General features: G+C 42.0%; 1 protein-coding gene across 1 annotated transcript; it reads left to right on the forward strand.

Moving 5' to 3' along the window:
- The first annotated feature begins 641 nt into the window (after nucleotides 1-641).
- On the forward strand, nucleotides 642-23792 carry lhfpl3 (LHFPL tetraspan subfamily member 3). The gene is made up of 4 exons (XM_076111898.1): nucleotides 642-1077; nucleotides 20135-20365; nucleotides 21022-21079; nucleotides 22141-23792. Exons 1-3 carry the CDS (start codon nucleotides 642-644, stop codon nucleotides 21042-21044), a joined length of 690 nt encoding a protein of 229 aa, XP_075968013.1. The 3' UTR covers nucleotides 21045-21079; nucleotides 22141-23792.

The raw sequence follows: 23792 nt of genomic DNA on the forward strand, positions 1-23792 counted from the left end.
ACTATTAGCTGCAGTCGCCTACACTGTGGTTGTTCTCTATTGTGTCTGTTTAAGATTTCGCGCGTGCTCCTGGAATAATGCGTCAGACTGGGATTAAGGGATGTGGGCTGGCCCTGCGATATCCAAGGCTATCCTCCTCCTCCTCTAATTCACTACAGGGTCTCAGCTGCGGTTGTTGGTCTGCCGGCGTCGAGCACAGACGCACCATTTCAGCGAGATCTCACTCAGTGAATCACAGAGCTGAACCCGTTCGTCGGAATAACAGTCTCTGTTTTTGGACTCGAGTCAGGCAGCGACATTTTTAGATACATATGAGGACAAATGTAAAAATCTACGGGCTTCTGAATGGAAGATGGATTTCTAAAGCTCGCTTTTTTTTTTCTCGCCCGGAGCTTCACGTTTCGTTATTGCGAGAGTGATGAATGAACATGGATACGAGAGTGCAGTGATGCTGTGGGAACAGCTGTGACTGAATAAAGTCGTGAAAAAAAATCTAATAAAATCCGAAAACAGCGACAAGTTCTGCAGAACACTGTGCTTTGTTGCCTTTTTACGGATCAGATGCGGCAGATGTTAGTTTGCTGAGCACAGGTTCATTGATCCTGAGGACCGACCGGACCCCCCTTCACACAGACCGGAGGATGATCCCCGGGGCCCCCGGCACGACCACCACCATGCTCCCCGCCTCCGAGGCTGCCAAAATCTACCAGACCAACTACGTGCGCAACTCCCGCGCCATCGGCGTCCTGTGGGCCATCTTCACCATCCTCTTCGCCATCGTCAATGTGGTGTGCTTCATCCAGCCGTACTGGATCGGAGACGGCATGGACACCCCGCAGGCGGGCTACTTCGGTCTGTTCCACTACTGCATCGGGAACGGGCTGTCCCGGGACTTGACCTGTCAGGGCAGCTTCACCGAGTTCAGCACCATCCCGTCCGGTGCGTTCAAGGCCGCCTCCTTCTTCATCGGCATGTCCATGGTGCTGGTCATCTCCTGCATCGGCTGCTTCGGGCTCTTCTTCTTCTGCAGCACCGGCACCGTGTATAAGATCTGCGGCTGGATGCAGCTGGCTGCAGGTAGGAGACTCTGCTCTGACTACAGGCTGTGTAGTTTCATGAGACACTTCAGTGTGTCAGAGTGTGTGGGGCGCTCCAATGAGATTCAATCCACAAGAAATGCTGGTCCACAATCAGAGAGTTTGCCCCCATCTCCTCATAAAGTTTGGTATAAAAACAGTTCAACATTCACACAGACTGCTCATAAAAATCCAGATGTTCTCCTGTTTTTGTTCAGGTCATACGCAGGTCATCGGGATCTGTAAACATCACTTGCAGCTCACATGAGTATAGTTTAATTTACTGGAAATTGTTCACAATCACATGTTTTACCATCAACAGATTGTAAAATGATCAAAATGCACACAGCTTTAAGGGTTACACGTTTTCCTGCTTTTTCAGGTTGAGGACTCCAATAGATTGTCCACAGCCCCATTTCATTATTTTGTCAATTTTATAGCATTGATGTGGTTATCAAAGCCCTATAAAGCATTATGTAACTGTCTTAAGTGTAGGTGGAGTGCAGTCTTGGGGGAACGTAAAACCTCAGATTGAAATGGTGAAAAACAGTGTGTTGAGTTAAATAATGAAAAGATACAAGCATCTTTTACAATCTTTTAAAAATGATACCTGCAGGTCAGAAGTGGACTTTGAGGTTACCCATAATACACAGACAGTGATGTAAATGTTTGATTTCCTTAAATGAACAAAAATGTATTTTCAGAATGTTTTTCATCCCAAAGCTTGAATATTCAGAGACGATTAAATCCCTTAAATGCAAAATATTCCAAAGTACATCCATATTTTTGTCATATTTGTGTGGTAAACAACTTGGCTGTCAGTATAAAAGCTTAATAAACTCTCACCTAACAGGTAAGTCCTCAGTTATTTTTTTAGGGTTTACATTGTGCGTGCCTTTCAACTGCAGCTTAAATTGGAAATATGCGAATTGTTTTTTCTCTTAATGAGAAAGGGTCTCTCTAACATCTTCAAACCCACCGTGCACATTAAATGAAAATGAAAAACACATGTAAGAGTAAATGAGAAAAGAAGTTCAAAGGAGCAGGGACATGTAAGTGACTGACTAAACTGCTTCTTTATACATTTAATTATTTTTAGTCAAATTTCCAGCATCCTCTCTGAAGCAGACAGAGAAGATCTTGATTTCCTTCCAAAAATGATATTTTCAAATGACTGAGCTTTATATCTCAGCCAAGAGTTTCAGTACACACGGGAGAAGGACAAGTAATTATCAACTTTAACAACTTTCCTCCTAAATCTTTACTTTTGATAGATTGGATCTACAGAGCAACAGAACCAGAGGTTTATTTTAGGATTTTAGAAATATTGAATGTAATAATAAAGAATAATAAACACACACAAAGAACATTTTGATGAAAAAGTAAATCAATTTTTTCGCATATAATCTACCAAGATTTCATATAATATCATCATCCTATTTAATATACCACACATGAACACAAACTCAGTTACATAATCATCACATATATCTGCACATACAAACTTCTTATAGGCGAACACACTCAAAACCTAACGATACTACAACTACGATAATACTCTACAATGCATCAATTACTGTATACATGTTGAAAACGTGACCTCTTCAACTTGACATTTCTCCTCTTTCTTATTGTGCATATTCAGCAGGCTTTTGATGATGTTTGCATTTAACACCAATTTGCCCTTTTCTGCCCGTTTAATCATCACTTTTAAAGAGTTCTCCACCAATTTAGTGTTCGGGTTACACTCCTATGACATTGTCAAAAAATGATGCAGCAGAAGCAGAGATATGGCCTTTTATTTTCCACTCATTCGTCGTGCTCTTCAAAACCTGGCGCCTTCATTACCCACAATGCAACTCCACCACAGACAGTTCTATCAGAGATTTGGCTGTTAGCCCCAAGCAGAGATGTGGAGGCAAAACATTTTAAAAGTCTTTTGATATTCATGCGCCTGAAGTTTTAAATCTGCTGTTGTTGCGATTGTTGTGTCATTCAAACTACCTTGACTCAACACTTGCTGGGGAGATGGTGGACTTTTTAATATGCTGTGAAAAATAAGCATTTTTAATAGACACAACAGATCAAGTGTGTAAATGAAGCAACTGTAATTCAAGCCAAAAACAACAGATTTGATGTTATTCCTCTGATGAGTGCCATCACACCAATTTACACCCAGAGAAACATATAATGACTTTTTGAGCATAATTTAAGGTTCATAATTCTCATATAAATCTAATTTGTGTGTATAGCTAATATCCCATCATCACACTGTGCATCGTCACAGATGCCTGCTTGTAAAACACAGCTTGTTCTCAAATGGGAATTTAATGTCACAGCCCATAATAATCACATTCATAGAGAGCGCGCTTCTATTTTTGCCTTCAGAAACACACAGCGGGCTAAATATCCTTTCTGATTTAGGGTGAACATGTGTCCCAAAGTCCGCTCATCACCAGTTTTAGCAATAAACAGCAACCACAGACCGCAATCTAATTGCTCGCTGCACAAGCCATTGATTAGATATGGAGGTTAGTAGGGCCATTGGCCAGATGTGAGGCTATTTCTTAGCAAATAAAGCCCCTCTCTTGCTAATATATATATAAAATATATAACTCTAGCAGCTGTGAGTTGGATTATCTTGGAGCGACTGCACTGTGATGAGCTCCATCAGAATCCTAATGAGTGGCACATCCTGGCAGTTTGAGTTTTTGCAGTTTTTTTTTTTTTTAATCACAGATCAAAGCTGCTTCTTATTCCTCTTGAGTCACATGCTGGCTTTCTCTAGGTTTTTTTCTCACCAAGTCAGAGGAGCAGACGTGACCGTAACACATTCAGGTTAGAGAACTAAATCAGATTTTCATCTCTGGTGGCTTCTGTGAATGTGGTTTGCAGTGGTGGAGAGTGCATTTGCTCAAGTACTGCGCTCAAGTACTCTTCAGAGGGAAATATTGAACTCTTTACTCCACAGCAGCTGTTGGTGGTGGTTACCTTTCAGAAAAGATTTAAAAACATATGACGAGGGGTGCAAGTAATGATCATTTTCATTATTGACTATCTGTTGATTATTTTCTTACTTAAACAATAAATCATTTGGTCCATAAGTTGCCTTAAAACGATAAAAATGTCACAAATTCCAAAAGCCCAAAGATGACATATTCAAATTGCTGTATTGTCTGACCAACGGTCCAAAACACAAACATATTTGGCTTAATATCAGTATTAATAATCTAATGATATTAGCCACTGGGGCCTTTTTTGTGTGAAAAACAAGTATTTGATACTTTAATGATACTTTAAGTACATTTTGCAGCTAATACTTCTGGACTTTTACCAAGAAAGAATAATCATTTTTGATAATCTCTAAAGCCCCATTCAGTATCACTCTGCCTGTCTCATCTCGTCTCTCATTGGCTGTGAAATCTGCTGTGAAATCTGCCATTTAAAGGTCTTTTAGACAGCTTAAATAGCCAATATCGAGGTGCTTCTTCTCTCTAAGACGTCTGAAATCCCGACGTGATTGTAAAAAAATCCTCCCTGTCAGATGTCATTTCAGGTGGTATGAAGATGCTGTGCTCTGCTATCAAAGGCAGCACACACAGCTCAGAGGCAGCCCTCTTCTCCAACGATGGGCTGTCCTGAATATTTGATGAGTTTTAGAAATATAGATAAGAATAATGATCATCGCTGTAATGATGTAGCCGTTTCTTTGCCTCTTTGCAGATGTGGGAAAAAAACACAGTCTGTCTTGATGCTCTGTTTTTTAGTTTGCACAAATCTTTTACATAACTTTGAACAGTCGTTGGCAGGCGCACTGGCATCCGGCATAAGCAGAGATACAACTTTTACGTCTCTCTCTTCTGTTTCTCTTCTATACTTTTCTGCATTAACACCGCCAGCTGAATTTCCAAACCATTCATGACCAAAACCAGATAGCCAGTCCACTGTGGCTCTTATGGAAGTACTTCCTTTTGTTTTGGACCTCCATGTTGGTTACTGCACACCAGTCCACCAGGGATGAAACCTATTTTTTGAAAGCTGAAATCAGACCTGTGGTATCATCTACAATGTTAAACAACATACATGAAAATGATGTGAGTCATAAGTTGCGGCGTTTGCAGTCAAATAAACCTCAACCTAATTGAACAACTACGGGAGATTTATTCATCAAATGAGGGAATATCTTTTGAAAAACTGTTTCATCCCCTCAGAGACAAGTGGAATCTATGCCAAGGAGAATTGAAACTGTTTTAAGCTTGTGTTAGCACCACTAAGACATTTAATGTCGATTTTTCATTTCATTTCTTTCACACTTAATGTGTGAATTAGAGAGCTATTAAAACAAAAAAGCAATCTGGAGAACGCCAACTGTATTCTCCACACCCTAATGACATTTAGGTTATTAATGACTCGTTATTTATATATGTATATATATATAGTAATAGATATGTGATTTATTTGCCACTAATAAATTACTCATTTATGACTTATAAACCCTTTTTAAAAGCTCACTAAGTGCCAGTGATAATGAAAACAGGAGGCATGTTGGTGCTCAATAACCTGGATGGCCTCCAGAGCCGTGATGGCCATCTGGATCTCTCAAACACAAACATTACCAGTGTGGAAGGAACAGCTGCACATTTTCTGTGGGTGTAAATCCGGGGAGTCAGAGGTGGGTCCAATTCCCGGCTGCCTGACCGGCAGCTTCCTGTGGGCAGTAAGTGAAGTTCCTCACGGGTCTCTAAGTGGTCTCGCATTCGGAGCCAAAACTAGAAAGTCCATTTGGTTGCTGGAGGTTCATTGATCCAAACGTTGATTTCCAGAATATCAGGAAGAAGCGCTCCAACAGGGGACAGCTGCTTGTGCAGTAGTTCAGTGGTGTGTCGTTGTTACGCTGCTATGATAACACAGTTTGATAATAAAAGCGTCTGACTGACTGATAGTATTAACTGTTGGCGCATCGTGCGGTATTCAATTTTACACCTCTTCAGAAAGATGTCAAGTGGAACCGGGACGTTCTGCTTATCGCCGTCACATTGTTTGTTGGAGAGAAGAGGGAAAGTAACACCGAGACGCTATCACGTCTGCAGAGGAGACGGATAGATCATGAAAACTGATCCAGGGAATGTCTGAAAGGGGAAAATCTTCAGGTTGAAATACTGCTCGAGTTATTTCCGTCCATCTAATAATCCAATAAGTATACATGTTTACTCCTTCATAGTCATTTTATCTAATCTGAAATACACGTTATGAAATGACACATTATATTCTGTATTCATTCCTGACAAGAGATACATAAGAATGAAAAATATGTATTCATTAATTCCTTTATTTGTCCGTTTGACTTGTATTGAGATTCAGAAAGAACACATTCAAGGTCTAGAATATATTTATCACCTTATTACATAGTTGTTTTTTTATGTTATTTCTTACATTTCATATGTTAAACATCTGATAATCACATGTGCCTATACCACGTACATTTAGCACTTATGAAATCTGTGATTATCCACAAACTTTTCATATGTAAAATATTGTTTCCTAAGTGATCAACCTTTAGTTGAGATGGTCAGGCAGAGAGCTAATGACATCAGACCGGTCTTTATCCTCTCACACGTATAATGAAGGACCTGAAGAGTCTGAGAGGCTTTACAGTGATGTAACATGACCACACATGAGACTAAGAGATAAACGAACACACACGCACGCACACGCACACACACACACACACACACACACACACACACACACACACACACACACACACACACAAAGAAGCTATAGCAGAAGAGCAAAAAAGGGATTCAGAGTGTCCACCTAAAGGTTTTTAGATCTGCCATCTTTTATTTCCTCTCTCCACCAATCAGTTAAGTGCTCGCTATGTCTGCCCGATAGAAAAAATCTCTTTATTTTTTAAAGCTCAGAGAGGTCACAGTGCATGGATGGTAATTACATTTAAACAATACAGAAGAATAAACAAAAAAGAGAGATGTTGACGCATGCAGAGTGAATCAGCTAAATGAATAGCCAGCCAAGTTGACCAAAGCTCACAGATCTCAAAGACTAATTCCGAGGATTAAGAAAGTGGATCACCTTCTTTAGCTGCTGGGGATTTTAAAGGGACAGTAACGGCTCTGTGACCTCTATCAGCCTACACTCTTATAGCCTCACCGTCCCTTTGACTACAGAAACATTTAGGAAAGTAATGACCCAGAGAAAATAATGAAGCCACTTCATCATTGTGCTTCTTTGGCTGCTTGAAAATTAAGCTCTTTAGTCTTTCGACATATTCTGCATACTGAATATCTGGGTGAAATTGATTTACATTTACTGAATATATGATTTTATTCAAACTAAATTAAGTAAAATGTAATTAATAAATAATTGAAATTTGTTGGATTCAGCTCAATGTAATTCCAAACTTTACATAGTCTTTTTTAATTATGCAAAGGTTACTATTATTTATTTAGGAGGTATTAATTAACGCCAATCACAGTTTTTACAGTGTGGTCCAAAATGTAACTTTCAATTTCAAAAGCTGATAACTAGAATTTGTTTACATTTCAGTTGGTAACGCTTAAACATCTAACAATTATACAGCTGGAGGTTTGATCTCTCTTGATGCACCTCCTCTCAAAAAGTTAAAGTGTCCTTGAGCAAGACACTGAAGTCACATATTACTCCCAAGTTACGTACGTTACAATATTTTCTGAGTGGTGTCTGACCCAGATGGTTGTTCTGTGTTATGGGATATGAAAAAAATACCCCTTTAAACATAGACACAAAAAGAAGAGCTTAAAAAGGATGAAATGTGTCCTTTAAAGTCCAGCAGCCGGATGATCAGTGAGCTACTTAATAGAGCTGTCACCCAGAGAGAATAACCCTAAACACGCAGTGGGCGAGGCGATTTAGAGCTGTCCCAGAAGGTGAGGTGTTTTATGGGGTGTGTGGTCTGGTCTGAGAGGTGAGATGGAACATTGTGTCCAAGGTGCTGCACAGCCGGACTCCAGGTCCTCATATCTGTGTCAGCTGCTCACAAATCTTCTCCAGCAGGTGGACCAATTTGACATTAATGTGCGCTAAATATTTCATGGGTAACAGCGTAGTTAGTGCTACAAGTTGCAGCAACATTGTGCTTTGTATAACATTGATTTCAAGGTCTCTGCTGATATATATTTCACATTGAGTTTGAGAAAATAATCAATACTTTTAGTGTGGATCTCAAAATACATTTTATTGACGGAGTTTTATACCGTAATTGACTGGTAGTTCCCCACTCCGGCCGGTAGGGGGCTGAAATGGTCAACAAACGAAGAAGAGACAGCGGCGAAAACACACAAACAAAAAAGAAGAAGAAGAAGAAAACTCACAAACAGCGTGTAACGCTCGAGGGCTTATTTTAACAACTAACTTCAGGGTTTATTGTGACAAAACCAGAGTGGGCGACTGTTGGCACATTGGGAACACTAACCAAGACGTTTGTTTGGTGAGTTTAATTTTATTTTTGTCGAGTTTGAATGAAGTGTTGCAACGAGTTGACAAGTGGAAGCGAGCATGTGTTGCATGCAGGTGTTACGTCAAAGTCGGTTCCTCGTCAAATTGTGTTTCACTGTTAAATTGATGGCCCCTGCAAACGAAACCAATTGATTGCATTTCGTGACAGTCTCACGAACTGTGGGACTGTGTTGGTCCTAGAATTAGTCTTTTATTAGCCGTGGCGTGATCGACAGGTGAAGCCGCAGGGGCATCTGGAGCCCGCTCGAGGTAAAGCGAGAGTGGTGTCTCTTGATTAGGGAATCGCGAGGTATTTAGAGCCTTAAGTGTGACTGACGGTTTTGATTGCAGGCTAGTTAGGAAGTGGAATGAGCAGAGAGACGGAGATTATGTGAGACGATGAGGAAAAGAGGAAGAAGAAACCGTCAAGGCTGACAGATGGAAATTACATCCAGAGTCCTTCGTTTTTCAAAACACTCAGGGACTGTAATTATGCTCCACCAGGTTTAACTGCGAATAAATGAGCAGCAGTGATAGGGGTGTTTAATGTGGATGCACAAACGACAACATGTTATGTAAAAGCCACAAGGCCATAGATTTGTGTTTGATTGATTTTGTGGATCATAGCTACCTTATTGCTTTGGCTGAGGAGGTCATATTGTTGGCACTGTTCTGGACAATTGCTTTGTGGGGACGAGCACCAGAGACCTCACAGGCTCTATTACCTCTTCATTAAACCATTTGTGAGGAAGCTTGTTTAATGTTCATGTTCTTACGAAATTGCTGAGGGACATTTCTCAGCATCGCTGTTAATAAGAACTCGGAGTTGAACCTCCTAATTACACCCTTAATTTGCTTGCGGGAAGCAACACAAAAGTCTAAAGAGTGTGCCTGTCGGAGGCAGCCGATAGTCTTAGTATGGTTCCATGTTTCACAAGACCTGCCTGGTTCTCTTATGTTTAGCTGAGGCCGGAGGAAGAAACTGTGCCACTTTAAAGTTCTGTTGGCATTTTCCAGAGCTGCGTTGCCCTTTTTAAATTGGTGGGACGATGATGGGATAGTGTCCAGTTGCCAGACAGAGGGAGCCGGTGGTGAAGCTGATGGGGAGATAACGAGGTCTTTCCAGGAGTCTCTGCAGGATGTGGATGTGCTGAAGTTTTAGGGTTTAATAACACACCTAATCAGGTGCTAGTTATGGAGCAGCAGGAGAGCTAACAGCAGGGGATTTAGGACGGAAATGAGAGTGCTGAATGGCACGATGGCGAGGAAGATGAGTTAGTGGCAGCTTAGAGTTTGACGGTGTGTGTGTGTGTGTGTGTGTGTGTGTGAGAGAGAGAGACACTAGAGAGTATCACTGATGCGACCAGCAGCCGTCGATGTTGTTATTTTCCTTCTCTGCGATAAATAAAATGTCCCCAGTCTGCTGTTGTATTATGTGTCCCTGAGGAAGCGTCACTAAACAGCTTGTCCGCTGCACAAGGAATAAGTGACAAATCCCCCAGCAGGGGAAAGTGATAATCTGAAGGAGCATAAGCTCGTCCCACAGGAGAACAACATACTCTCTGTTTTTCCTGCTGCCTTTTAAGTCTTATGGGAAGCTCCAGAATAACACTAACTAACTTCTTCGCCAAGGAGGTTATGTTTTCGGTTTGTTTGTTTGTTTTTCAGCATTATAACAGGAAAACTACTGGCCTGATTTGAGCTCTGAGTGTTCTTCTAGTTCTTCAGAGTTATGAATATCAGCCGTTGTCTTATTAGCTCTTGGAGGTGGAGCAGAAATTCTGATAGTAGCCCGTCCCTGCTGCCCTGACCTTTTCCCCCTATGAGGAGTCGTCGATTGCCACCTTCTCACTGACGACTCCTCAAAACCTCAGACAACCGGAAACCTATGCAAAAGTTTCCCAGCAGAGCTAAGCGCCAGATCGAGCGTTGAGGCTCGCCTTGCTGTGATGGGATGTGACGGGCTGAATGCGAGAAACGAGACCCCCGAACCAACAGTGTGCCAAATCGACCGGCGGATGACTTTGTGGCTTCTTGGTCCCTCGGGCCTTTTCAATCTGAGCTCACAGTTGCTCAGATTGAAATGCTCCTGTTGTTGTCATCGTCTCTCTGCAGTGGGTCACTTCGATCTGAATTATAAATGCAAACACAACTGCTTGCTTGTGAATAAATCATGACACTCTTAGACGTGAATGAAAGCCTCCGAGTGTCTGGACTCTCTGTTGTGCGTATGCAGTTTTTCAGAATTGAATCTGCCGATAGCAGCTGTAACTACTCTGATTCTCAGCGGCTCAAGAATGCAAATGAACCTGTAGCTTTTTCCTCTTAATTAGGACCTGAGGGCAAAGATACAGAGAAAACTCTTCACACAATTAATACCAACCCAAGGGCTACGAGATGGTGCCGTGTTTAAGCAGAAACAAATGTGGTGTATTAACAACAAGACGTCATGTTTGCATTCACATGTTTGCTGTGCTGTTGAGAAGCTCTTCCTTGCTACTGATGATCTCAGGATCTTTCATTCTGCAGCTTGTCTGTGGGCTGGATTCAGCTATTTCCATGCTGGCAGTACTTTGCAAAACTCCCTGGTTTGATTGGTGTTTCCAAGATGGAAGCTTTTAGTCTGTCACCGCCTCAGGGAACATGAAATATGAGGACACAGTTTAAATGCTGTTTGAATAATAAGTGATACTTTGGTAAAAAAAAACAACAAGGAGCTGCCAGTTATTACGCTTTTTGTACATTAGCAGGTCGTTTTTTCCGTTGTGAAGCAAGAAGGGCAATAAAGGGGTAAAACATGACCTGGCAGCTTTCTCTTTTCTTTTTGTACACAAATGAGTGACCAGCAGGTAGCAGCTATATCAAACATCTGTTTGATCCATCAGCCTCTGCAGCTGTGTCCTCCACAGCTCGCTCTAACTGTCGTCAATACTTCTCTTCCACCGCCCGCTCGCTTTCACACGTTTCCCAGAGGAAGGGCCGGCTTTATAGATTTCCCATCGGGGGTTTATCTTCTTGATCACTGGGCCGGGGCAGAGAAGACAGCCGGTTGATTTATCCTCCTCCTCCTGAGTTAGGCAGCGGGACAAGGACACGGTGACCCATTTTAAACTATCTGCCTCGGACGAGGCTGTGCATTTGAGTGATGTTCGTTTCAACGTGTTTGAGTTAATCAGTGATGCCGAGTGTCGAGCAGACTGACGCGCGGGCTCAGGTCTTCATCATATATCAGATTCTGTTATGACACCTGGCTCTCATTGTTTGAGGGTGAACGATGCTCTGGTGCTCCTTGATTTATAGAAAAGACACTTCGGTGAAGGTTGCAACACACAGCCCAAATTTTAAACTCCTAAAAAAACGGCGATGAACTCTCTTCTCGGATGACGGTTAGAGGAATTAACTTTAAGAAAGCTGCTTCAGACTGTTTAGTAAGATATGAATGAGTACTGAATTTGTTTAGAATACAATATGAATAGGTCCATAAACACATGTATAGTCTGTAGTTTGACGAAACTAAAGACAGTAAAACATTGCACTTAAGATGGATCTTGCCTACTTCCTTAACTGTTTATTCAGCACAGTAATCTTTATATATTATATTCTCTCTGCGCTTCCCCCCCGTCTCCAAAATATCCACTTTACAGCCCACAAATCCCCTTTTTCTGGTCATCTCTGCAGGTCTAAAGTGCAACCACATTTCCTCTCCAAAGAGCCAAAACAAAACTCGGATCCATTAAATCTACTTCTCAGCAGGACGTTTCATTTCCGACATCCCGCCCTCTCCTCAATCAATACCCTCCTAGTGAACGAGGAAGCCGTTTGGTGACTGCAGCGTTGTAGCATAATGCAGACGTGACATCCAGAATGTATTACTCTCTGTGGCCTCAGAAGAGTTAAGGGCTGCAGTGGGTTGACTGATGGGGAAACATGACAGCTGTTATTGAGTAATGACTCAAATCTGATGTTTATCTGCTGAAATACCTTCTGAATGGGACGAACTGAACCGAAATCCGTTCATGGATCACAGTAACGAGGCGTCTCGTCCCGCTGGTTTCCCTCCGAGGTAGACGCCTAATTACGACGATCACAACGGCGGTATTGAGCTGCAAATGAGGAGTTGCACCCTGCTGTGTGGAAAACATGACTAACAATGTTATACATTGGGAAACATATTGGCGGGGGGATTGAATCAAAGAAAGCTTCGTGAAAACTGGGGACAGACGTAGAATACAAATGAGGTTTGAGCTGGAGACGACATCAAAAGGCTCCAGAGCTCGTGTAGCGCCACAGCAGAGGTTTGTTATTTGATAAACTTAGCAGGGGGAGTGAAGAAGTGTGAGTGTTTACATCCCAGCGGACTCACTTATTATTACGCTGGAGGAACAATAGAGACCTGAGAGAGGAGACTCTCTCCGTTTTTCTAAGGTCACGGATCAGAAATCACGGACTCTTTTTGTGTGTGTGTGTGTGTGTGTGTGTGTGTGTGTGTGTGTGTGTGTGTGTGTGTGTGTGTGTGTGTGTGTGTGTGTGTGTGTGTGTGTGTGTGTGTGTGTGTGTGTGTGTGTGTGTGGAGAGAGGACAGAGGACGTGTGTTGCTTCGGTGATGTTCGCAGCCATCCCATTAATGCTCTTCCTCCCTCCGAGCTTGCCGGTTGCCATGGAAACGCCTTTCCGTGCCGCTGCTTGCTGGCAGCTTCCCATCGCTCTCTCTCTCTCTCCACGAGATCGCCAGTAGTGAGCTGTTCGGGTCCTTAAGGAGCTGCCGAAAGGAAGAGGAGGCGATGTTCAGCTGCTTCCCCAAAAAAAAGCCAACCACTTGCTTCAGGTCACAAAACACAGGTCAGGAGATCATCATCATCCCCCCCTCCCCCCGGAGCAGTGAAACATCACAGCTGCATGACAAGTGGCAAGATGAGGGCTTCTCTTCTCACATCGATGCAATAGTGACAACAATGGAAGCAGCTTGACTACCATCAGTCTCAAGTTTTGAGCCAAAATGGATGAAAATAAAAGCTCAGAAAGATTAAGAGAAATATATGTCTGAAAGTCCTTGATGTCTGTGTGTAAAAAGGTCAAAAGCTCCAAAACAGCGAGTAAATAAACTGTGTTTTTTGACACAATCTTGCACTGACTCACCCTTTGGTTGGACCGTGTAGTTTTAAAGGTTTCTCTACTGGTGGATTTTCCTCAGTAAGACAGAGCTCTGTATATTTTCTGTCCTGCCCTCACATAATCATCAGTGCTGCAGAAAGAGAGCGAGACAGAGAAGAGGGGGGGGGGGGGGGGGGGGAAAAGGCTTGAAAGACGAGAAAGAGAGGAGAACATGTACTCTCTGCCATCGCCGCAGATCAGAGACGCATTAGAAGTTGCTGAAACGAAGTGGAGCAATCCCCTCGGCTCGACTTCAAAGGCAGCCGGTTTTTGGAAGAGGAAAATAAGGACAACCGTTAAAGATTCAGAACTGCTTGAGTTGAGTTCAAGAATGCCGTCGCCAACATCTGAGGAGGCAGAGGGAAGAGAGAGCACTTCAATGAAACAACGGTTGATCAAGTGTGTAATGTAGAATTCTTCGGATCACAAAATCTGACCATGTGGGCTTTTTCCTCGCCCGCAAACTGTTTTATTCCTCGTCTGTCAACTGCTAAGCCTCACAAACGTTATCGGCGTCGGGGGGGGGGATTTTAGCTTTACTGACAGCGAGCATACAAGGCTTAACACATGTTTTCCTTAAGTCTGGGATGCAGCGTTCATCCTGTTTGGCAGATCCGTCTCAGGTTCACCAATGGGAGCTGTTGAATAACGTGAACACCTGTTCTTAATCGCCTCCTGATAGGTTTGTGGGAAACTTCCTGAGAACAAAAGCTGCTTCATGTAATGTTTATACGTGAGGACATGGTGCTCATATGGGGCTTTACTCATCAGACGAGACGGAAGGGAGAAAACACTTGTGTCACGCTACAGCGCTGACACTCATCCAACCAGCCGATTGGATCCTCGGTGTGGGGGAGCGACCTCCCACTCCCGAACATATTCTGTGCTCAGAAGAAAATCAGAGGAAGCTTTGATTAAAGCTCGCTTTGAATACTCAGAAGAAGGCTGTTCCAACTAGGACCGACTTCAAACGAGACAGGCGACCGAATCTGAGGCGACATCAGTGTTTGGATGCAACTTCTGAAGTCGTCTCCTGTGTGCTGTAACACAGCAGGAGGGCCTCGTGCAGGAGGAGGAGGCGTCTGAGGGAGGAAAACAATACCGCCGCCCAGGAGGATTATCAGAATAACTTTTATGCAGATTATGACTAAAATAAGAAGGCTTTGTTTCTGTGGCACTGCCACGCCGAGGGGTTTAAAAACGGGCCGCTGGAGACTTCTTAAAATAATCCCAATTCACTAACTTTTGAGCACATTCTCACATTATTTACCATTTTCTTTGAAGGAGTAGCAACGTTTCCACATATGTTTAAGTGGTTTTCCTTTCGAGTGATGCATCTTTGTTACTGTAGACTTTATTGTGTGATGCACAAAAACAGAGAACTTTACAGGCAGAGCAACAGCAGCCTAACTAAGGGCGGCTGAGTTTCTGCTATTACATTAGGTTTAAATAACGGTGTGTGTATCCTTGAACCACGGTCAGATGTTTTTCTTTGGATAAATGATAAAGCAGTAATAATATAATAACTTCTACAGAACTGAGCTGCTTCCCTCTCCACTCAGAGATTATTAGATTGGAAATTTGATCCTGAATCAATTTTACAGCACTCTCTTCTCCACGGACCATCTCCAAACTAGCTCGTCTTTGACACGGAGTTAAATTTTATTTAGCTTTTCAATCAATTGAATGAGGACAGCCTAATTGCTGAGGTCGTCCTAGGGAATAAAATAAAGAGTGGATTACGCGGTTTTTTTGCCCCGACTTGAAAGTCGGTCTGCTTTTATGTCTTTGAAGTGTGGTTTCTCCGTCTGTGCGCCTCCCTCTGATCTGACGGAGGAGCGTGGTCTCTCTCGCGCTGCGTTTTTTAAACGGCCACTTTCATTCCCTTCACGTCTCAAACGGCATTGGGATTCCAATCGTGTAACCCGTGTTCCTGCCGAATCCCTCCAGTCTACACCTGAGAATGACACGCGTATCTTACAATATCAATAACTTTTAGATTCTGTGCTCAAAAATCTCATACTCATCCTGATCTTGCAGTTCATTTCTGTCTCTTTTTACACAAACACCACACTGCCACCACTGATGTTATTTTAAGCCCGAGCTCCATAGATCTTTCCTCTACTATTTTTTTCCTCATTTCCTGTCTTTATTCTTTCTTTCCTTCTCTTCATCTTCAGTCGGTGCTTCATCTTCCTCAGCTCTCCTTCTCCCTACCTATCATCCACAGTGACGACAGAAACATGGTTCTCGTAGGAGATGGGGAGGGAAAAGTCTTTAGTTTTCCGCCTGTGTGCTGGCGCGCATACAGGGTGGCCCAGAGTGACCCCGGTCAGTGTCTAACTCACAGGGAACTGTTGTGCAGAGTGGAGCAGCTGAAAACAGTTGTAGCTGAGTTTTCAGCACTGCAGCGTGTGGACAGCTCCTTCAGGATCACAGCGTCGGCGGGGAAGTTCAGCTCGATGCTAAATTGAGTTAGCGACGAGATATTCTTATCCTCTGTAGTTTCTGTCTTTTCATTACAGACAGTGTTGATGGTAGATTGGTTTGTTCAATATCAGGCCATGTATCAAATATTGATAGTATTTGCAGTGTGGGAATAAGAGCTGTAGCTACCACTGAGGATCCTATTTTATAAGACTTCATCCAGTATTTCTAGACCTTATGCATCTATAAATTGTACCGGGGTTCGACTGTAATGGTTGCCAGGTTTCCATTAGCAATGATTTTGAGAAACTGGCAACCAATTCTGACACTATTGGACCTGTAGAATGAAGTGTAACTGTAACACTTATTAGATTATTATACTATGTTTCAGATTGTTTTTGCTCTGGTGTGCTTCACATAATGTTTGCTCACAGTAAAGGGCTGGACTGATGTTTTTGCTTTAATTATTGTCTAAATCTTGTATGTACACATATGGGTACAATTATGATTTAATGTTGGCTCGTTTCTTTTCATGAGCCTGATGAAGTGCTGAACAAAGCATGTTTCTCATGCCAACGGTAATAAAAGATCCCTGATCATGTAGCTTTTTATTGGCTGACTATGCAGTGCAGTCTTTTCTGACTTGTGTGGACCTAAGAAGTGTTAATGAGTATGGGGGGGTATATGGCAGGATATGTGTTGCAAATCATGCTTCCTTTCCTGTCTTATCTCTCCACACACACACACACACACACATATACACATGCTTCCTCAGTCCTCTGTGGAGTAGAAGGGATCAGGTTGGGGGGGGGGGTGGAGAGAGAGAGGTGTTTCGTCTTCATACCTTGTTGCATCTGCCGGTTTCCGCCCCAATTAACACCCATTAATATAATTTGTTATGGTCCACCTTGCTCAGTGCAGACGGTATGAGCTCTCTATCTCCAACACAACGCTACACGTGCACACCTGCGCTTGCACTCGCACCGCCTCGGTGACCGCGAGGTGTAAAGGAACATGAATCGCACAAAGCAGACGTGTGTGTGTGCGTGTGATATAGCATGTGGCGTTTTGACACAAAGGTCTACACTGTGACACCTCCTCCTCTGATTGTCCCAGCTGTCGCTGCCAACAGCTGTCTGCTGGGAAGCTTTCAAGTGGAGAGGAAGTGTGTGTTTAGCGTGCGTGTGTGTGTTTGTTTAAGAGAGAGAAATCAAGGGCATCCAAATGCATGATGGGGATGTTTGAGAAACTTTTTATTGGCAAACTTATTCAGTGTGACCTCCATTTGAACATTTTTAGTCTTCAAATTGTCAGTAAATACTGAGAAAATAATTTTCCCGAGCCCAAGGTGATGTCTTCAAATTGGTTGTTTTGTCTGACGAACAGTCCAAAATCAAAACGTGTATAAAATATTGAATTAATAAAGCAGCAAATTCTCAAAACTTGGAGGCAAATGTTTAGTATTTTTACATGATAAAAACTTTAAAGAGCAACTGAAGAACCCTGAAAATCTTGTTTTTGCCGACTGCGCTGATGTAGAAGTGTACTCCAGGGTGTGTCGGTACACTGTGACATCACCAGAGAGGGCGGTTGCACACCGCCTTCGACACTATTAAGGTCCTCTTTAAATATAATAATTATTACATTAGTTTCAATCAACTTTCAACACTATTATCTTCTTATCCTTAAATTCACCTTTACTTCAGTTGAATTAAAAAAACTAACTAATTACTGTCGAGGAATCCAGAATACTTCATCTGTTCAGCACTGACTCGACCAAAGAGAAAAACACACCTGAAGTCTCTCTAGTAAGGAGATGAAAGAGGAAGATGTAGCGTTGATCAGTAATTGACCTCCTCTTCCCCGTGCGATGAAGAGTCGTTCTCAGGAGTCCAGTATGAACTTCAGCTCATTACGAGCCACCTCCTGCAGAGTTGGAGTACTACCACGATGAACGAAGCTTGTTTTGAATATTTCTGAACAGCTTGTGAGCTCAATTTTCAGTCGACCTAAATCATTTGAAGTGTTGAACCCAGAGCTCTCGTTTTCTTTCCTACGAGTCCGAATGTTATCCTGAGCTTTTAGGTTGAAAACATCACTCATTTAAAGAGCCGACATGATTCCTCGTCTTCGTTTCGTGGTATCTTTCGTTATTCATGGCAGCGATTGTGTGCAGGCTGCTGTGGCTGCAGGGATGTTGAGATGAAGGAGAATCTATTTATCGGGCGATGAAGAGGCTGACCCCGTTGGCTTACCCCTGTCGTTACTGCACATTACACTGTAGCTGCATGTCATTCGTAGGATTGTTTGTAGCTACACGGCGTAGCTTGCCCCCAGCCTACTTTAGCGAAATTTGGATGCTGTTTTGGGGATATCTTTTTTTTTTTTTTTTAGCTTTGCTGATAACAGGAAAAAATGTCATGTCTGCTGAAGTTGAAAGATTAAAGTCAGTACATTTTGGAAAACGTTTAGGTATAGAAGATGAATGGATTATAATGAGATCAGTCAGTGAGAGGAATTACATTTCTTTTGTACTTTTATGCAAAGAGTGAGGACGGCATATTTAGCTTCAGGTCGACTTACACTTTGGCTTTCGTGGCATCAAGCCCGCAGCTACTGGAGGTTTAAGTCTGAAGCACCACAGCACAGAAATGGACATTTTAAGGCCTTTTAGATGAGTCAGACAGACCCGGTGTCTCTTTCATGTCCTGTGTTGCGGGAGACTTAAGATTTGCCTTTGAGACGGTGTGCAATTCAAGTTATTTTATTAATATTGCAGCTGCCTGCAGGAGCAGGTTGTTTACAGGAAACGGAGCACTGACTGTGCTAAATCCTCTAATATGAATAAAAGGAAATCAACACTAATACGCCGTGAAAGTTTAGAGTTTAGTGAACATGAAAAACCATTTCCTGAAGATCCGAACAGTCAGAAATTAGAATTAAGACATCCTTACGTGACACATTTTAAGCAGCCCGACTTCCACTTTAAAAGGCATGAATAAGCCTGTGGGTTTAAGGCTTTAGCACTAAGCAGTAATGTAGATGTTCCCCTTGTTGGCAATTAGTTTTTCACATATTGGAGAAATGTTTTCTTGTGAATTTCACAGATTACATCCTCTGTTGCTTTCTTTCAAGCTTTCTTTTAGTGCCATTGTACTTCACACGGTGTGCAAGTTCAACTCAAAATCCTGTCACGATCCTGTGTTGGCTGGGATCTGATGCTAAAGAAGATAATAAAACCGGTTATGTATCTAATTTTGAGCAAATTTGAAGTCAAAGATTAAAAGGAATTATATTATTATTATTAGACATACAAGCTGTGTGTCAAAAAACTGATGGTTAATAATACAGCGATTATCTCTCCCTTACGCAACCAGACGGGGAACATTGTGTCTAATAAAAATAATAAGAAAAATAAATGTATTACAAAGAGCCACTGCTGCTTTACACACTTTTCTTTTCCTCCATTTGCTCAGAAAACATTGATCTCTAAACTCAGGAAGGCTGCAGGAAAGTCGATACTCGGTGCCTCCTGGGAAATGTAGGTGGAGGATGTGGAGTAGAGTGCTTCTACATCAATACTGACTATTATTACAGTAGCTTGTTGCTGCTTTTATTGGTACAACTGTGAGAGCGATGTCTGGTTGTGTTTAACTTATGACTAACAGAAAAACAGACACGACCCAGACACCCATGTAGTCATCCTTCCGCTGGATAAAGGTCTCTTTTGGTATTATGGCCGCCACAAAGAGAGCGAGGCGGGGGAGGGGGTGAGACGAGCAACGGGGGGGGCGGAGTAAAGGGAAGGAGGGACACAGGTCACCGACATTTCCGGAGATTATCCGTTTGCTTAATCTGCTGGCAACACAACTTTGTGGGCTAACCTGACACACACACTTGAGTTTATACTCAATGCAGCGATGGAATGTATCCAAGTCCGATGAGGACCTTGAACCCTGACCCATCTTTCTCTCCTCCTGATCCAGGCACATGTCTGATTCTGGGCTGCATGATCTACCCGGATGGCTGGGACAGCGACGAGGTGAAGCGGATGTGCGGCGAGCAGACGGACAAGTACACGCTGGGCGCCTGCTCGGTGCGCTGGGCCTACATCCTGGCCATCATGGGCATCCTGGACGCCCTCATCCTCTCCTTCCTGGGCTTCGTTCTGGGAAACCGTCAGGACAGTCTGATGTCTGAGGAGCTGCTGGGAGACAGTAAGAGGATACGATCTTAATGGCTCATCAATGGTAGACACAGGCAGTGCATGGTAGACTGCAGGTTGCACTTTTTTTTTGGGAGTAATGCAGTTGGTCATGAAGATGAAAAGCAATGAGAGGAGAGATGCAGAGAGAGAGAGATGGGTGACTGAGAGGAAGGGTTAATTGAAGCCTGGGGATGCTGGACAGAGTCATGAATTACTAATGGATGTTTACACAGCTTGCTGCCAGCCTGTCTAAATGAATCACAGCCACACTATCAGCCGGGACCCAGACGCCTGTTCACCCGCATAAGCAGAAAGACTGGGAGGAAGAAGCTATTATCAACCGGGAGAGGGAAGGACAAGACGGAGAGGGATAATGAGCAGAGGAAGAGGATGAGAGGAGGAAGAGAGATGAGCATGAAATATGAGAATGAAGAGTAGGGCATTCATCAAACAGAGGACGAAGTTTAAATAGGATGTTTTCTTATCTTGTCATTCAGGAGGATGGATTGTGACACCTGTCCAGAAACACCAGAGGGGTGTTTTAATTGATGCATCCTTTAAGGGGAGAACTTCTGTGTAATACTGCCCCCTGCTGGTTAAAAAGATGTCAGAGTCATTGTATCCTCTCATGACTAAACTGATTTCTCTCTTTTTTTCCTCCCACAGAGAGCGGCAATAACGCCATATAACATCTGTTAATGGTGAAGCAGCCGCAAACACACAGGTAAGGATCAATAATCAATCTTATGTTCGTACCACTGTACCTCTCAGGTGATAATTAAAATTGTTCCCATTGCAACCCACGTTATCATTTTAATGTCCGGCTTTCTCCTTTTATTCCTTTTGAGGCACCGAAAACTTGGTTTCAGATCATTTATTTTCCCATAACATTACATTTCATGACTAAATAAGCAACAATCAAAGTCATTCTTAGTTATTTATTAAGAGTTAAACATTTATAAACTTTTCCTTTTTATTCCCCTCAAGTAGCTTTAAGGTTAAACAATCCTCTAGTTCCACACTGATCAATTGCTATTTCAAAACCTTCTCCACTGTATAATACAACATGAATATAGTCTCACGTAAAAGACATACAATTACATCATAACTTTAGCTTGAAAAGGTCGATCATGATGTTTAAATTGAGTGAAATATTCAAACCGAAGACTATATTGTGTTATGGCTGCACCGTGCTATCAAGTGGCAGTATTGAAGCTTTTGGATTTTCCCTAGAATTAAAAATAAAGTTCTGTAGGTTTGAGCAAACTACAGGAGTTTGTAATGACCCGCCATGTTTTTAGGAGTGCAGATACAACATAATTACTGCAACCACATGCTCCTCAAGCAATCTGTTATAATCAATATGATTATCAGAAAACAGTAGTAATCAGTATGATGATGTTCATCATCAGGTAAACATCATTTAATGACTTAGTTATTTTTGCACTATTTTAATCAATGAAATTGATGTTTAGATTTAACATATCAAACATGTATTTGTTCTTTATCTGCAAGTGGCTTCCAGCTGATGCTGTATTCATGAATATGAATCGGAGATACTTTTGCATTTTAAGTAAATAATAGCTGTTAAAAGCATATTTGTACAATAACTGGATGGTATTTTCTAGAGATTTATTTTTAATTAAAAGCGTGTATATATCAGTTGTATATACACGTTTTAGGCTATTTATTGGCTCAAACAATTGGCTATAGTGTAAACCAGAGTAATGATCTATATCCATCCCCCACTGTTTTAAACTAAATTAATTTCTTCTTTGCCTGCAGGTCTTGCTGCCTAGACGTGATGTTACTTCAGGATCCAGCTTCCCTCTCGTGGTCCGACCTGTGGCTGGGATGTAGAGCTGATGTCTTGGTAAAGAACAGATCGAAGAAGAGGAGTGAGAGGAGGTCTGGAAGAGGCCACACAAACCTAGGTGGAGACCAGGATGCTGCTTGTTCTCTCTGAAAGCTCCCCCCTGTAAAATAGCCTCCTCATTCTTCTCAAACTGCTTATTCTTGGAGGATGAATCCTCAAAAAGACCGTCTCAACTGTATGTCACTGCGTCATCTTACATGAGCTCTTCAAACTGACATTTTTTTGTCCGTGTGGATGTGAGGAAGGCTGTCGGTGCTTAAGTTCAGCTGAAAGAATATATTTTAAAAGGCTCTTCATGTTTTTAATTCAGCTCCAAGATACACACCACGGAGCGACGGCCGCTCAAATCAAATCAAATTATCCAGACTTTGACCGACCACAAATAAGGACTTTACAGACTCGAGGTCAAAACTGTCAGATCTTCTTTCTTATCAAGTCAACAAAGGAGTTTGGCGTTGACACTGGTTGACCTTTTGAAACAACGGCACTGTTTTGTTATAATTAAATGTTTAATGTGATAGAATCAAAGGTAGTAAATAGAAGTTTTGCTGCTGACAACTTTGCAAAACATGTACTAAATAGGAGAAAAATATCAAGTCTTATAATCTGTGTATACGTAGATTACGTCCTTGTATTTTGTCTTGACTTTGAAATGTGCACTTTGAAATGTCAAGCTATTGGTCCATTATTAGTGTGTGCCATACAGTATCTCGTAATCTGACAGTATTGTGAAGTACGAAAAGCTAAACTGAACATGAATAGAGGCTGAATATGTTTGTTTTAATTGTCATTCTTCAGTCTCCCGGCTAAAAGAGATGAACGCACGGAGAAACCTTCACAGTTTGGGATACATGCTTAACTTTATTGCTTTCTGGCGGAGAGTTAGCAGTTGCATAGATAAGAAGATTACATATTGTGGCCAAACGGTGGAATTTCAATTTTTTATACTCCGAAGTCAAACTTTTTTGGGTCTTCGTGGGACTCTGTATCCGGTTCTTTTTATACACCCATGCCTCTAAAGCTCAGCAATTATCATATCTAAGTTGTTAAAACTGTACAAACGACAATTATCCGTTTTTAGCTAGCTAACCGCTGTAAAACACCATATTGCTGCCTTCACACTAGATTTTGTAAATTTTTACTGTTTTTTCTTGTTTGCTAGTGTTAAGCTAACAGAGTTGGACCTGCTTGAGTGGTATCAATCATCTAAGCTAGCTAACTCTCTGCTTAAAAGCTAATTAGAGTAATTCCCGAAATGTCCAATACCCTGAACAGCTTTTTGAAACAAAGTAGTTTTGAGTGTCGCACAGCAACATTATAATTGTGAACATGCATCCTTTGTTATTATTCTTCGTTACTCCATGTCGAGCTGAAGGATTCTATATGGGTCTGTTCTGATGAATAACTTATAATATGGATTCAAAGTGTGAGACATAATAAAGAAATGACCACATTTAGTAAGGAATGTGTGCAATACAGTTTAAAGAGTTACTTTTTTTTATATTTATTTATATAAAGAAATACACTTTATAACTTTGTCATATATATATAAAGCAGGCAA

This window comes from Anarhichas minor, unplaced genomic scaffold (genome assembly GCF_050575085.1).
Source record: "Anarhichas minor isolate MPS153535 unplaced genomic scaffold, ASM5057508v1 ptg000045l, whole genome shotgun sequence".
NCBI classification, from domain to species: Eukaryota; Metazoa; Chordata; class Actinopteri; order Perciformes; family Anarhichadidae; genus Anarhichas; species Anarhichas minor.